Source organism: Gobio gobio, assembly GCF_949357685.1.
Source record: "Gobio gobio genome assembly, chromosome: 2".
NCBI lineage: Eukaryota > Metazoa > Chordata > Actinopteri > Cypriniformes > Gobionidae > Gobio > Gobio gobio.
Genome location: NC_137098.1, coordinates 48,133,317 through 48,151,071, shown reverse-complemented (window position 1 = coordinate 48,151,071; position 17,755 = coordinate 48,133,317). Strand labels below are relative to the sequence as shown.

General features: G+C 39.1%; 1 protein-coding gene across 1 annotated transcript; it reads right to left on the bottom strand.

Moving 5' to 3' along the window:
• Window positions 1–238: 238 nt before the first annotated feature.
• Window positions 239–16,960, bottom strand: aldh1a2 (aldehyde dehydrogenase 1 family, member A2). The gene is made up of 12 exons (XM_079837614.1): window positions 16,860–16,960; window positions 16,201–16,341; window positions 13,736–13,865; window positions 11,237–11,298; window positions 10,272–10,400; window positions 9,791–9,904; window positions 4,359–4,461; window positions 3,476–3,660; window positions 2,557–2,721; window positions 2,315–2,472; window positions 2,014–2,088; window positions 239–1,922 (listed from the first exon to the last, which is right to left on the bottom strand). The coding sequence occupies exons 2-12, from the start codon at window positions 16,273–16,275 to the stop codon at window positions 1,850–1,852; spliced, it is 1,269 nt and encodes a 422-aa protein (XP_079693740.1). The 5' UTR covers window positions 16,276–16,341; window positions 16,860–16,960; the 3' UTR covers window positions 239–1,849.
• Window positions 16,961–17,755: the final 795 nt, after the last annotated feature.

The following is a 17,755-nucleotide window of genomic DNA, read 5'->3' as shown; positions in this document are numbered from 1 at the left end:
TGTCTCGGAGGAGAGATATTGGGATTCGGATCATGATGGATGCCATTTAACCTTGATCAGAGTCCAAGATGGTTGAAATCAGGATCCTGCAGGAACAGTGATCATTCTCACATTGAAAAAAAAAGAAAAAAAGAGAGATACTTTTGTAAGGGTGTGAGAAAGTTAATATTCATTTGAATTCACTATACACTACCAGGGTCATAAAAACGAAAATACACCCTTAAGAATCACACATAAAGTCTGTAATAACGCTATTTATTGATTTATCGTGTTTTTCTTTCTAAAAAGCAGCGATTTTACACTACTGTCATGTAGAAATATTGGTGTGAACTTGGTACACTGTAATCATATGAGACTCCAGAGAATTATAAATATTATTCGACAGACTCCTAAGGAGGGAAGGGTCGATGACACCATTGTGCAACAACGTCAAATGGATTAAACAATCCTTGTAAGGGTTTTCGCCTGCAACCTTCCAACACTTTCCTGTGTTGATTGGTTCACACTTGATGAAAACATGCAACACTCTTTGAGGTGAAACAACCCACTTTTGTTCTTCAAATGTTGTCACATACTTATTCATAAGGAAACCGTTCAGACTCATTTCCATGTGATCCATTATCTCTGTAGTGGTCTAGTTCAAAGCTCTGTGCTGTCCTTTTCTGCTTTTCCAGATCTAGACCAGCGCTGTGTAATGTAGCCAAGTCTTTTTATCATTCGTGTTGGTCTGACTAAAGATATCAGCAGATCGCCTGGGCTGCTGGGAAAATCCATTGTGACTGTGTTTCTTTGGGAATGCGACTTCTACTGGGTGCTTCTTTTATCTGGCGCATGCTGCTCATATCTAAAGAGCTCTTACCAAACAATCTCTGACTCAGTCTGTTCTCACCCTGGTTGACATTAGTCTGAATACTCATAGTCATCTGAAAAATGCAACTACTGAAGCAGAAATCAAATAAATCTGGAAGGGGTTTTTTGACCATAGTCATCCTTTTCCAGTCATAATTCTGTAACAAGACCGTTAGAAAATCACCTTCAAGAGAATACTTTGAGTAAAACATTTTAATGAAGAAATTACTCTATATCTTAACTTCTATATTCATAGTACATAATTCTTTAAACCTAACAATAAATGGGCATCGATGAGGAATCATTTGTCAAAAATACACACCACTGATTTTTTGCTTTCTTTTTTGAGGTAAATCATTTTTGTTTACATTGGTCAAGACATCGACAAAGTTATACACTGTAAAAACAATCAAACAATAAAATGAAAAAATAAACACATAAAGCAATTACACAAATTTTAGAATTAATACTCATTCAACGAAAACATCTTTTTTCTGAGAGCTTCAGTGGTCTTAGTAAAAACACATATGCCTACTAGATTTCTACCCAGTGGAAAGGTAAGTTAATTATGAGGTTTGAGAATGACACCCCTCCAACACAACAGACCTCCTTTTAGCCAGTGTGTGAAAACACTCGACGTGGGAGATCATCAGAGAGAGCGGTCGCAGTCTGTTAGTGTCTGCACGCTGCTGGTGCAGTGGTCAAAAGCATAGGCCTCCTTCACCGTGACTCCGAGTGCTTTAGTATGGTTAGTGGAGCCGGCGAAGGGAGGTCACAGCTGTAATGGGTGTAGGCAGTTAATGGTGGCGGTGGACGTGGAGCTGCTAGTGGGATGGAGATGAAGGGTAGTTCATGATGCAGCAGAAGACGTGCTCCAATGCAGAAGAGATGGGTGGTTACTGTGTGTGGTATTTTGCCACTATAGACAACCAAAGGATGATGGCTAGTGGTTAACCTCAGAGGAAGACTTCACGCTGCTAGGAACGTACATGTTTGTGCTTTAAGAGTTCTTCCCTGACATCTTAATCATAATGGTTTTCACTTCTGTATACTCTTTCAGTCCGATCTCACCCCTGGAAAAAAGAGAACAAGGGTGTCTGCGTAAACAAGGATGTATAGAACCACACACGCTCATTATGTTACATCCTTTATTAATGCACTTACAGTTCACGACCATTGCCGGACATTTTGAATCCTCCAAAAGGACACTGGCATGTCAGGGCATTATAACAGTTAACCCTGTAAAACAAAAAATATCACATTTCACAATCTTAGTGATTTCATGATATTACATTCCGGAAAAAAAAATCCATGCTTAAATGTTCGGTCACATTGGTAAAATATTTCGCCCTTATTTAAGGGCGAGTCCTATTTAAATTATATTAGGAGGGATCCAAACAAAACAAGTGGATGGCATTAGTGTAGCTTACTATTTTGTGTAAGGATTTGGTGATATATCTCTTACCAGACAGTGCCGGCCTGCACAGCTGCGGAGACTGTCATGGCCTTGTTGAGGTCTCTGGTGAAGACTGCTGCTGCCAGACCATATTCTGTGTCGTTGGCTCTCTCAATCACTTCTTCGATTGTTTTAAACTTCATTATCTGCTGAACTGGCCCAAATATCTACAAAAAAGGTTTTTTTTATTATTATTCTATTATTTTCACATTGAAATTTAAATGTATTATTCTGAGATGAAGAAAGCTTACCTCCTCCTTGGCAATGCGCATGTGGTCCTGTACATCGGAGAAGACTGTGGGCTCCACAAAGAAGCCTTTAGAAGGAGGAGCTTTGCCGCCACACTCCAGTTTAGCTCCCTCAGTGATGCCGCTCTGAATCAGCTCCAGTACACGTCTCTGCTGCTCCGCACTCACCTGACACAGTCAAACAGACATGATGAACTACTGAATCTTGTCTCTCTTTTTTTACTGTGGTTACATGGAACTATTGTAACAGGCATCAAACGTTTAAATAATACATTTGGTATATTACGCAGGTAATATAATTTGTCCTGTTTGATTATTGTTTCATTGTACATCTTAAATTCTGATGGAACTCGCTGGTTTCTATTTGAGGTAATATTGTAACAAAAAAAATATTCCTTTACCATGCAAAAGTTTGGGGTCAGTAAAACTTTTCATGTTTTTGAAAGAAGAATCTTATGGTTAGGCGGCATTTGATTAAGAAATATAGTGAAAACAGAAATATTATTACAATTTAAAATAAGGATTTTCTATTGTATTGTATTATATAATGTAATTTATTCCTGTGATGGCAACGCTGAATGTTCAGCATCATTACTCCAGTCTTCAGTGTCACATGATCTTTCAGAAATCATTCTGATGTGTGCTCATTGGTGCTCAAGAAACATTTCCTATTATCAATGTTGAAAACAGGATTCGAAAGAAAAACAGCATTTATTTGAAATAGAAATCTTTTCTTTAATGTCATTTCTGATCAATTTAATGCATTCTTGCGGAATAACAGATTTTTTAATTTATGCAAAAAAAAAAAAAAAAAAAAAAAAAAACACGTACTGACTCCAAACTTTTGAAGGGTAGTAAATAGGATTTATTTATGGTATATTTTCTATCTTTTTATTGTTTTAGGCAGTTCATTGGGTCTTACCTGAGGTCCCTGCTCAGTGGTTGGGTCAAAAGGATTTCCCACTGTCCTTCTCCGAGCTCTCTCAACACTCCTTCGCACAAACTCATCATAAATGGGCTCCTCCACAAAGACACGGGAGCCAGCGGTGCAGCATTGACCGTTGTTGAAGAAAACACCCTGATGGGCCTGTTCGACGGCCAGCTCAACTGAGAGAGAGAGAAAGCACATTATTAAACATTTGCCAGCAATGCACTATACATGGCACATACATAAGCATCATTATTGAAAGATAACACTGGGACAATGTGAAACAGTCAAAATGAAAAAAGAGTATATACACATTCCAATAAGTCTTCCAAAGTAATGTATTAAAAGACTATAGTTAAGCAGCTGTAACAAGTTTCTCCCTTTGTTCTTCTGGTGTGTCTGCCGTTTATGCATACATACATGCGAGTATGTGCATCTGTGTGAGATAATGGACACCTGGGAAAAGGGTGGACTGGCAGGCTGTGGCTTTTGAAGGGTTAATGGAGCAGGCAGATTTACGGCTGTGGTGTGATGGGTCCGGGCAGGGTCCATTCGGCTGATTTACGGGGGGCCGTGCTCACGGCTGCTGAAAACATTTAAAGCTCAGACTTACGCTGAGGTTTGGTGGGCTACTTAGATATACTAAGGACCAGGAGTTTAGGAAGTGAAATAAGCTCATTTGCATGTACATGGGCCCCTCCGAAACATAACACGGTCCATTTTTTTTTTTTTTTTTTTGCCCAGACGCAGCCTTAAAAGATCCCTGAAGGTCTTTGATGTGAAGTGATAGAGAAAGTCTCTGCGGTAGCACCTGTGCACAAACTGTTGCAGCAGGACAACAGGAGGGCGGCCGTAAAAACAGTGTCTGAATACTTACAATCAGCATCTGCAAAAATGATGTTGGGACTCTTTCCCCCGAGCTCTAGCATGACTCTCTTCAGATTGCTCTTTCCTGCTGCTTCTTGGATCAGCTTGCCTACCTGTGGAGAGAGAGGAGAGCCGTTTTAATCACTGGGACACCACAGAGGAGCTTTTACTAAATCTCAACATCAGTGGGATGCTGCCATTAATAAATCCTGCTGCATGAGGAGGCTCCCTTTGACAAGACAACCAGCACCGTTATCAGGCCCATCTTAAATATCTATAGTGCTTACGGTGGCAGCCAAAGAGAATGGAATGTCCTACACGCAACAGTATCTGATAGTAATCGAGAACAGGAAAAGCTGACCGCAGGTTTGTGTAGGATGCTCAACACTGTTTGGAGTCACAAAATAACATTTAAACAAGACCCTTAAAATGCATTTATTGGCTTTGTTAGTGCATAAATGAAAACATATGGATGTGTGATTATTGGTCTGCTTTTGGTTTCTCCGAACTCAAGGAGCATGTTTCTTTTTAACAGAAGTCTACTGTTTCATAATTCCATGTTGTTTGCAGCTTTTCCCTGAATCGATTCACATCTCCAAACTGAATTTCACACTTCTCTTCACCTAAAGTTTCACATTAGCGGTGGACTTGCTCTCATCTTACATACTGTTCAGGCCCTTTTAAGCACTGCAGACATCGCACAGCTGCTGGCCGTGGCGTTGCTTCACATCTCAGAGAACATTATGCTCACATCAAACTATTCTTTTCCAACTGTATGTGTGTGTGTGTGTGTGTGTGTGTGTGTGTGTGTGTGTGTGTGTGTGTGTGTGTGTGTGTGTGTGTGTGTGTGTGTGTGTGTGTGTGTGTGTGTGTGTGTGTGTGTGTGTGTGTGTGAGAGAGAGAGAGAGAGAGAGAGAGAAAGACCTTCTCAATCTTCACAGCCAGCTCAGCGCTTTAGAGGCACTCCTAACCATAAACAAACATTTGTACATTTTTCCTTTCCGCAAAACATACTTACTGACAGTGAATATTTTCTCTATCTGTTTTCCATCAGATAGCGGAAAGAGAAGGGGAGAGTGGAGAAGACGGAGGGAAAACAATCTTCCTCAGTTCCATCTGACACTCTCGTTCAATGGAAAAATGGAAGCTCTTCGCACGAACGTCAATGCCTACTTCTCACTGATACTATATATGTATGTGAGTGTTTTTGGGGAAGCTACTTTAGTTTTTCACAAGATGATTATAATCTGAAGTAGTACAACTATAGGGTAACACTTTACAATAAGGTTTCATTAGTTAACATTAGTTAACTACATTAGTTAACATGAACTAATAATGAACTGCACTTATAAAGCGTTTATTCATATTTGTTAATGTTAATTTCAACATTTACTAATGCATTATTAAAATCTTGTTAACATTAGTTAATGCACTGTTTAACTAACATGAACAGCTGGATTTTTATTAACTAACATTAACAAAGATGAACAAATACAGTAACAAACGTACTGCTCATGGTTAGTTCATGTTAGTTAATACATTAACTAATGTTAACTAATGAAACATTGTACAGTGTTACCAACTATGTTAAAGCTAAAACAGATAACTATAATAATGAGAACGTTCAAAAGAACAGCATTTAGCTGAATTCTATTGTAACGTCTCTACTGTAACTTTTAATCCGTTTAATGTATTCTTACTGAATAAAATTACTAATTAATAAAATAATTCTTACTGATCCTAAACTTTTGAACAATAGTGTATAGCTACAGTATCTATTAATAGCATATAGTTCGTAACTAAACTGAATTGAATGGATGAATAAACATCAAACTTGAACTGATACATTTACTCTAAATTCAAAAATAATATTCACTGATATTTAATGTGACTGATTTGAAGTGGGAAAAAAACCCTTTTTAAATTGCCATGAACTCAAATCAGTTAATTTACAAGAAGCGTCTGAACAATTTGATTCCCTAGATTAGAATTAGACTTTCCCACACCATATATAAGGGAGAAAAGCATCAGAATTAACCAATTCACTAGAATAAATCAGACTTTCCAATGCCACATATAAGGGAGAGAATCGCCTGACAAGTTGATTCATTAGAATGAATCAGACATTCCAAAGTAACATATAAAAGAAAGCATCGCTTAGGACTAATCGATTCATTAGAATGAATATGACTTTTCAATGCCAAGCGACAGTGTGATTACCTCAGCTCAGACATTAAATAAAAATGATGTAGTGCTTGGTTGCACTAACTGGTGTAATGTTAATCACTGAAAAAAAACTTGTTGCTTAAAAACATTAGAGCTACTGTCACTCTACTGAAAAAAGTGAAGTTACTAGTAGTGCCGCTTTGTTTAGTTAGTTACTCCTAGTTTGACCGCAGGTATGACCATTATCTTGTATATAATAACAATAATAGAAATAATAAAACAATTTAAAAATGTGGTTCAATGTGCTTTTTGATTCACATAAAACATATGAAATATACTTCATTTAAGAAATTACACTGCACACTTGTCACAAAGGGGCTAGACTCCACAAATAGAAGCAATGGGGAGATCATAACACAGCAGAATATTTCACTCCCTCTGGGAGATGCTCCCTTGTCCCCACACCCCTGGTCCAGTCCTCCCTTGTACACAGACGGCTGAAGTGACTCAGAGTCTGTGTATGTACACACACGCACAGCATGAGAGATCTCGGCTGCCTAATCAAGTCCAGATTAGAGTCCAGCAACACCCACAGCAGCAGTGCTGACGCGAGGAGAGGAGCGAAACCTTGTGTGGCTGCTGCCAGTGAAGAGGAAGGGCGAGAGGGTGGGGTGTATGGTGATGAGTTTCCTGTGAAAGTCAGTCAGTGGAAGTGTGGGTGAAGACGAGTGGGTTGGGACAGGTTTCAGAGTGACGCTACGCTCATTTGAGTATTTTCATGGCCTGCTGATGTTTCTTTCCAAGTCTCAGTCATCACATTCTTGTTTTATCAATAACATTTTGATTTAAAAGAAAGAAATAGTCATCGCAGTCATCAAAATTGCAGAGAACTGGGAAATAACTTAACTGTCATTTCCCACAAAAAGAAACATCTGTTGCATTTCAACAAGCGCTTTTCAAGGGCACAGGCTTAGTTTGTTTTCTGTGGAAACAACTCTTCTGTTTGTACTCCTATCAGTGAGAGAAGTCTTGTGTCCACACAAACCCACAAACATGAGTCTCTGTTTCTTTAACAATGAGGATAAACACAAAGAACATTTACACTATGCTGTTCAAAAGCTTGAGGCCGGTTTTTAAACTAAGAGTTTTTAGTTTCTAATGCTCACCCAGGCTGCATTTATTAGTTCAAAAAATACAATAAAACAGTAATAATGTGAAATATTATCTATTTTAAAATGTAATGATGTAATGCCATGATGGCAAAGCTGGATTTTGGATCATAATGTACCTTACTCCAATATGCTAATTAAATATCTAATATACACTACCGTTGAAAGGTTTGGAATCCGTATGATTTATTGTATTTATTTATTTATTTATGCAATTATTTGATACAGTAAAAACAGTAATATTGTGAAATATTAGTACATAAATATTTAATTGTATTTTAATATATTTAAAAAATGCAATTTATTCATGTGATTGCAAAGCAGAATTTTTCTTCAGTCTTCAGTGTCACGCGATCCTTCAGAAATTATTCTAATCTGCTGATTTGCTGCTCAAGATTTCTTATTATTATCAATGTTAAAAACAGTTGAGCTGCTTAATATTTTCTGGGATACTTTTTCAGGATTGTTTGATGAATAGAATGTAAAAAAAAAAAATAATAATTATTCGAAACTATATATTTTTTTAAATTTTGACTCCAAACTTTTGAACAGTAGTGTACAAGCACTTTAGAAGTTACATTTCAGTCAGACTAAAACGAAAACAAAAATCGTCTTTTTAAAATGTCATGTAAATGACTGAAATCCGGTCTGGTTTTTGCAAAGCCAGACAAACAGACCTAGATAATGCGATTGTAGCTTCATATTCAGCATGTCTCCACGTTAATCGAACAACAAGTGGCCTCACCACTGTAGTAATTTGCAACGTGTATTTAATTCTTCAAATATTCATGTATACTTGGACAGATTCCACTTTGCAAAAAAAACCTTGATTATCTGTAGCTCGATTATAACTGGGCATGTAAACAAACCCGCTTTTCCGGTCAAGCTAATAAGCCTTAGCTCCATCTACTCTAAACATCACCAAATTCACTTCGATTAATAACAAAACACATGCTACATGTGTAGGAACAGATCAAAACATACACTGAAATATTTCGATTTATGAGATGCTGTAATTGAATAAAGGGCTTAAGGGTTCTTACCAGCAAAGCAAGTGTAGCTAGAAATAATCACTGTTTAAAATACGCTGTCACAGCAGAGTTATATCGCTGTCAGCGAGGCCTATTTTCAAGCAGTAAATTCTCTGTGCCTAACACGGTGCCTATTTTCAGTCCCTGGCTTTCTATTAAATTTATACAGTTGGCTTCAAAGAGTCATTCTTCCTCCAGGGGCCACAATGTAACTGTCTAATGTCTGATGCATAGAGCTCAATAGAAAGGGTAGTCATTATATAGTATGCACAGGACACTTATAAAGTGTAAATGAACTCAGGTGTCCAACCAGACTGGCACGGCATTACCGGTACAAATCAAGTAGGGGGCACAGTGTCCATTTCTTGTTTCTGTTCCGTGCTTATGACAGACCACCTGTGGATTTACATCTCACTCCCACATCCACCTAAAACCTGTTTATTAGAAATGATTTTGGAAAACCAGGTGGTCTGCTAAGCATTCCTTGTTTTGAGAGTGTGTGTAGGATGAGATCAGACAGCCCCCCTATAAACGCAACTTCCTCAGACTTCTCATTATAGTCACCAGCAGTATAAACACACTAAGCCTTCAAAATTGTACCTTTAGTGGTAAAACAGCTCGTCACTGGGGCAGTACAAGTGGGCTAAAGGGACAACTTTGTACTTTATCTTTGTTCATAAAAGGTGCACATTAGTTCCTAGTAATATGTACTCTTAAGGTACTACTATGAACCTTTTAGGGTTAAATAAGGTACAAAGTTGTCCCTTTAAGAGTACTGCTCTAGTGACAAGCTGTTGTACCCCCAAAGATACAATGTTTGCACATTTTCACTCACCAAGAGCTTGTGCTCATCTTAGTGGTCCCAAATGCCACTGTCAAGTGTACACTTTGCCACATGGACTAAAATGTCAAATGTGACATCCTTTGGTCTTATGGACTTTAGATGCCTTAATGAAGACCACAAGACCATGTGTCCACATCAAGAGTGCCATTCAGAACAGGGCCGATGTCACACTGGTGGAAGAGAGGATGATGGAAGAGGGTGTGATTCTTCCATTGTCCGATAGGAAAATTACCTCAGTTGATCCTGTGAACGCCACTTTGTCTATGCCCATGTGTGAAGCGATCGCGGCTCCCGCGGTTGGCCCATAGCCTGGCAAAATATTGACGACTCCCGGTGGAAACCCAGCCTGTGAAAACAGTACGAGAGGAAAAAGCTTTAGACAAGAGCTGAGCCAAGAAAACACCACAGGCCGTGGAGGGGGAATCCAGACCCACCCCGGCCTCCCTACAGGCCCTGTGGAAGAGAGGATGGACAGAACATCAAAAGGAAGAGGAGAAAGTATTCCGAAAAAAAGGAGAGGAAGAACAACAACGATCTGGGTGTAGTGGGGAACGAATGATGAAATATCACTCATTTGCATGAATGTGTGTTGATGTTGCTTTTGTATCACTTTGATCATTTTACGGCTGTATTATGAATGTGATGCGGTCAGAATAGATTATAACATTGTATCCCTTTATTCAAAACAATGTTGTAAAATCACTTTGCTGTACCTCTTTGATCAGGGCAGCGATGTAGAGGCAGGTGAGAGGGGTCTGCTCAGCAGGTTTCAGGACAACAGTGTTCCCGCAGCTCAGCGCTGGCCCCAATTTCCATGCTGTCATCACCAGGGGGAAGTTCCACTGTACAGACATAGGTCAGGAACTTACTGTGGGAGCTCGTTCAGACAACCACATATCTTTGTTTCTTCGGACCATAACTACTTCACTAATGATTTCAGACTCCTGCACAGTGCACACTCATTTGGAAACCAAATGTTTGCACAATCTTCCATATCAGTTCAGCCTAACTTGTAACATTTTCCTACAATGCTCAATGACCTGCTAGAAGGTTTTAATATTTGGTGTGCGCTGTCATAGTCTAGAGTGCTAAGCACAGACTTTATCATCAAAATCAATTTTTTTTCTGCTTCCTCGTTTCTATTTCTGTCCTTCAAGTATACCGACTCAGCCCTGGCTTTCTATTTCATAATTTCTCAGTTCCTTTTTCTTTTTTTCACTGGCACGGGCCATGGCCTCCTTTTGCCAGTCTGTTTGTAGCTAATCATATAGTGGCTGATAAGAACAGTTCTTTCAGTAACCAGTGCAATATATTTTAAAGTCACGATTTAACGGAAATAGTTACATATCTTATCTTCTGTATTATGAAGTACATCCGAGTGAAACAAATTACATACAGAAAAAGAAAAAATGAAAGGCAGTGACTTGTTGTAACCACCAGTTGTAAATTGGATGGAGGCAGATCTGACGCAAGCTTGCAGATGATTTTAAATAAGGAGCAGGATTTAAGTGAGCTAAATAGGTGTAAACCTCAACCTTGTTGAGGTTTGGCTAAATAACCAAACCTCAACAAGCCTGTCATCCCTCACTAAGGTGTTCAACTAACTCCCCATTAAGGACTGGAGAATTTTTAAGCAAAATATATTAAGGAAAACCAAAAATAGGGCCAAAAAACTCACAGGAACGATCTGTCCACACACTCCGATGGGCTCATGCTTAGTGAGTGTGAAATATCCTCCATCTGTGTGACAGAAAGAACAAAAGGAACCATTAGTCAGCACAGGCTAAAATTGTGTCAAAAACACTTTATTCTCATGCTTGGACAATAAATCAAGACTGCTGAAATGAAATTGAGATGTGAAAATAAATGGCATTATATATTGCACATGGATGTTTTTAAGATCACTGGAGTCAGAGCAGAAGACACAGTAGGAAGGATCATATTAGCTGACATTTTTACTAACAGTAGACTAAAGTTTTCAGTCAAAAGAGCTTTAGATAATATGACCGTCTACAAAAGACCTTGTTTTTGTCTTACGGCAATATGGAAAAGAGTGTGATCACTCCATCCCTCGCTGTGGAAACATGCAGTTGGCGGAACGCATCTGGACAAGAGGCATGCCAGCGATTCATCTCACTTGGTGGCCAGATAAGAGAAGGCCAAAAACACACTTTCTGTTTGTTTGTGCTGTAATTCTATTACGGATGAGATTGGAAATAAAGCAAATCGCTGTGAGTTCCCACTATGCAAGTTTGGTTTAGCAACACAACAAAGGCCCAGTGCTGAGCTCCAGCGCTGACAGGGGGATTTACAGTTCTTTTCCCTTCCATTCTTCATTTTTATTTCTCCTGCTGAGAAAATCGTATCATAACAGCATGCAGCAGCATGGGTGCTTGTTTGTGTAAGATGAGAGAGTGAATATGACGGAGACATTATCAAATGCGAGAGTGACCGGATTGTGTGCTTTATGTCCCGTACAGGACAGTATATGCACCGCAAATATTAGAGCGCAAAGCGACACACAATGTTGGAATGCACAATAATTACACGGACGCCCGACGGCGGACACCTCTCTCTCTTCCCTCTAACCCATGTGGCCCATGTGACAGGGGGGCCCTGAAGGGCGGCTCCACAATCCCCCCCGCGTGCACACACTCACATACTTGCACACTAATGGCTGCACCGTGACATCAGAGCTGCAAGTCTGCTGCTGTCCCGTAGTCTCCAGGCTCCCTGCCGCGTTCCTTTCAAACAACTAAATTAGCCAGAACAGACCCCCAGTGCCCCCCCGTGCCCCGTAGTGCCCCTCGGCCCCGTAGCTGTCACTGTGCTCCACCGATGGCAGCGCTCCACAGGAGGGCGGCCATTAGCACTCAGATTTATAACTGTTACGGGACCTCGTCTGTTTACCCTCAGTGCACCTCCATAACCCCACAACATCTCCTGCAGGCCTCACAGAAAACACAGCTCTACCCCAGCTTAAAGCTGCGCTCTCTCTGCTCAAGGTCAAACTTCCTAAAATGTCTAGGACGTCCTGCACCTAAAGGTCTGGGCTGCATTCACATAATGACAGTTTCCAGTCCAGTGCGTCTGTATCCTCCATGCTCGCCGAAATGGCTGCTTCTGCGTTGTTGTTTCACCAGCTTTCATAATCATACAGTTTATAAGTAACATTATACGATTTTGGTATATATAATGTACCTTACTCCAATATGCTAATTAAATATCTAATATACACTACCGTTGATAGGTTTGGAATTAGTACGATTTTTTATTGTATTTGAAAGAAGTCTATTATGCTCACCAGGGCTGCAATTATTTGATCAAAAATACAGTAAAAACTGTAATATTGTGAAATATTTAACTGTGATGGCAAAGCAGAATTTCAGTCTGCAGTGTCACATAATCTTTCAGAAATCATACTAATATGCTGATTTGCTGCTTAAGAAACTAGAATGTATTATCATCACAGTTGAAAAAGTCATGCTACCTAATATTTTTGTGGAAAAAGTGATGCCTTTTTTCAGGATTCAAAAGAAAGTTCAAAATAATAGCATTTATTTGAAATAGAAATTAATTTCTTTCAATAAATACCTTACTGACCCCTAACTTTTGATCGGCAGTGTACATATACATTGAAAGAAACACAACTGTATATATAAAGTATGTATTAAGGATTTGTATAAGGATTTATAAAAAGGGATTTCTTTTACATTTTTATGGGACATCTTGCCAAGAACTTAATTGTATTTTGGTCCCCCAGTCAAACATAATTTAAATATAATTTTTTAATCATTTTTATTTAATATTTAAGTAATATGTTTGGAAATCCAAAATAAAGTGTCAAATAATGACAATATTTTTATTTTCTCTGCCCCGTCCTTTAATACATCCTAACAAAACGTTTGTGAGCACCTGTTTACTGTGAGGTGAAACTTTGCATCCTACCTAACTTTGGTGGTTACTGAAATGCTGAAAAATCCAGTTGAAACATAGTCTTTGAATCTGTAAATAGTATATACTTTTAAGACTCTCAACCTTTTGTTTTGATTTCCTTTTGTTGGGGGGCTTCAGGCCTTAATTAGGGAGGTCAGACCCAACCCCTCAAAGTTCCCCATAATTTACATGCTGTCTAATTCTTTGGGGAAGTTTTATGACAGGATGAGTGTTAGCTTACCAGTCGGAATCGTGGAACCGTGGATCTTATCTGCCCATCCAGCGAAATATCGAAGCGTTTTAATGGTTCCCTGAAGGTCCACAAAGAAGGAGGGGAGGAAAGGTTTCCCGCTGTCCAGAGACTCCAGGGTCTGGGAGGAGAGAAGGCAGATGAGAGTGTGGGTGTGTGATGAAAAATCGCTCATAGGAATTAAACCTGACACCCCCCCATGCTGCATTCAGACTAAGCATATCTAAAGCACACACTTACATCTGCTCCCCTAGGAAAACATGATACTCATATAGCCATCACCAGAGACCTGACTTTGTTATCTCTGTGTCAGCCAGCCATGATTTCTTATCGACGTGGGATTAGATTGATATAAAGAGTGATCGTAACCACATGGACATCGCATTTCTCTTTCAAAGCAATTCACTCTGACACTTGTTCAGAGCTGGATGGAGAAAATCTGTTGTTTCAGTCCATTTAAGACAACGTCTAAACTGTAACATGAAAGAGATTTATTCAAAATGGCCGCAGCGCGCTCTAGAGAGCTGCACGCACAAAGACAAACATAGCACTTTTGTTTCTGAATCTGTCTCTTCAGACACATCTCTGTGAGTGGGAAGTAAAAGCAGATGTCCATGGCGGAAGAACGCCGGAGATAAAAGCACATCATGGCATGGAACAATACCTCTCTTTTACGTTTCTCTCCTAACCTAAGTGATCGTTAGCACCCAAAGGTCATGCGTCTCAACTCGGTGTTGTCATCATCATGGGTTTCAGACATTTGCAGAGCAAATCAAAATTGTTAGAAAAACAACAACTCCTACAGCTCCTGCTATGAAGCTTCAATAAGCTTGAGGCAGACAGACAGGCCCACTCATTAGACACTTGCTTATTGTTGTGAGCGTCTTTGTCTGCTCAGATGGCTCTGTCCCGTTAAATCTGATTCTCACTCACCGAAAACTGGCACTGACTAGAATTTGGTTTAAGTCTGCCCAGAGGACCACTGGTTCGTGAGTGAAGGTGACAGTTATGAGGGAGTGAGGACTGATGTCAACAAGAGAGCATGGGTCAGGCATTTTTGTTCTAGTTGAGTGGAACTTTTGGAATCAGTTATCAGATATATATTAAAGAAATTTATATTATATATTTATATTTGTCTCTACCTGATGGATATCATTAGAATAGGTGTCCCGAGAAATAAAATATATCTTTGTGACAGGCCTATACTCTGTAAAGAGCAACAACAAAAAAAGTTCAGAAAAAAATAAATGTGGATCTCTGCCAGTGGGGCGGGACTACCTGTTTTATGACCAATGACAGATGGGGGAGTGTTTAGGAAACCCACTTGTTAACAATCATTGTTTTTACAAATCTTGGTGGATCTTTAGGAATACTATAGCCTGGCTCCGCCCTCCTACATACTTCCGCTCAATTTTCATTTTCCTTCAGTACTCCATCTGGGATTGCGGTATATTCTCTGGGTTTCTCCTGTCAAATTTTAACCGGTCCATTCACCGAACAGAGGGAGTGGCTGAGAACGATGACGTTGATGCCGTGCGCTAGTTTGAGATGACACACGTCACCACCAAACGTTAGCGATTGGTTATGGCAGATCCAGAGTGGCTCTGGGCAGATCCAATAGTTTTAAACTTCAACAGAGTTCCCGCCTTCAAGGAAGTAAACGCTTGTCAATGGAGAGTGGCCAGACTCTCTGTACAAATGAAATGTACGAGTGTGTGGTAGGACCAGGCTAGGAATAGTAACCCTTTAAATTAAAATGTGAATTATAAAAAAATATATATATTTAATTTTCATTTATTTAATACTTTTCTTTTTTAACAAAAAACTTATATTTGTTATTATTAGTTAATGTTAAATAGGGTATCTGTCATGCCTATTCAGTTGTGTTCATTCTTAGTTTTGTTTTCATGGACTTTGTTTGAGTTTCCCGCCACTCATCTGTTTCTATGGACACTAATCATCACCACAGCTGTTCGTGATATTCGTTTATCACCATCATGTATATTAGTTCCTCCCTGTGCACTCTGTCTTTGTCGGTTGATGTTTGTGTTTGCTTTGTTACACGCACACACTGTTATACCATCTGTCGGTACCTGAGTTTATTATGGAAAGCCTTTTCATATTGGAACCTGTTATCATCATCATCTTCTGACAGTATCATGAACTAACAATGATTCTTTGTTGTCCATGAATTGTTGTTCATAATACATGAACTAATGTTAATTTATTCAACTTGAAATGCTAAATATGTATTCGAACATGCAGAAATGAACATTAACCTAGACAAATAAATGCTGTGAAAGTATTGTTCATTACTGTTCACGATACCTAATGCATTAACTAATGTTAACGAATTGAACCTATTTGTAAGCGTTACTGATTATATATATATAGTGTTTTAAAGAATATTTGGTTTTGGGTCTGGGTCTGGCAAGAGTGTTGGTTGGAGTACTCACAGCAAGGTAGGCACTGTCTCTTTCCACTAGGTCAGCCAGTTTGAACAACAGCTTCCCACGTTCGGATGCATCCATCTTCCTCCATACTGAACCCAGGGAGAAGGCCGAACGCGCAGCCTGCACGGCTTTGTCCACATCAGCCTAACAGAAAAGCAAAGAACAGAGAGAGAGAGAGATAGAAACAAGAGGAGGAGAGAGAGTGGATAGCACTTAATGATATAACCTTATCCTGTAAACAGGTGTTTGTCCACCTCTGGGACAAATGAAATCCATTCATTCCGGATGAGTCTCAATGACTTCCCCAGTTGCACGTTCAGGGGGTCTCTGTTTCCTGTATCCATTCTAGTTTTCCACACTTTCTGCCTGATTTACAGAGAGGAACTACAGCCTCTAGCTTGCTTAACCACATTAGACTGAACTACAGCCCCCTCCCTCCCTCTCTTTCAATGCTGGATGCTTATTCATGCTGAGTGAAGGCTGAAAGTGAGAAGCACAATAGCGGTGCTGGACGACTAAATGTCGTCCAGCAGAGCAATTGTGCCAAACCTGTTTCTGGCAACGGTTTGACCAATTACCAAATACACACTTTGCTGAAAAAACACTAGCATGCTAAGAAAGCACACACAAACACAGAAACACACACACACACACCTACACACCTTATCTGCTTCCTGGACGTCACAGATTTTCTCTCCTGTAGACGGGTTGTATGTGGTGAAGACCTTACCGCTCACAGAATCATGCCATTCGTTATTAATAAAAATCTACAGGGAGAGAAGAGAAAGATACTGTTTAGTTTTCATAACGGTGAGGCCACTTTCAAAGAACAAGGTCGAAGTGTGTCATAATACAGAGTAACTTAAAATCCTTTGTGAACAGTAACAAAGCATTTTATGCAACAGGGTTATTACAGGTAAATTAAAAACATAAAAAACATTTTTGTTTCTTGAAATAAACGTTAACTGAAAGAAAATTAAACTAGTTGCCAAGGCAACATTTCTCATTTTTTTATTTAGTTTAAATTAATGTATTAAAATATTTCAAACCAAAATAAAAATACAACCTAGAAATGTCAAAAAACAATACCATTACTAAAACGAACTGAAAGTAAAATGAAAAATATACAAATAAAAATATGGATAAAACACATATATACTGTATATAAACACACACATGTCTTACCTTTTACTCCACTACATTTCTTCGAAAAATACTGTCCCTCATTATTTCAAACTGAAGAAATCATGAACAAATTATTGTTTTATGATGAACCTATTAAATTGGTTCACAATTTGCACTAGTCAGAGCAAGTCTCCAGGTAACTCACTGAATTAGTCATGTCCGACTTAAAACATGCCAAGAACCGGGAATAACAATCCTCAGAGGCTGAGATGTTTTGACTGATGGTGTGAAAAGTAGTAACTTATGTTCTTATATCCTAAGCTCTATTCTATATTTGCATGTCTATAGTACCCCTCTCTCCTCGGATATGTAAAAGCAGTAGGATAGAGCATATCAAATTGCAACAAAATAAACAATGGTCCATCGATCAGAA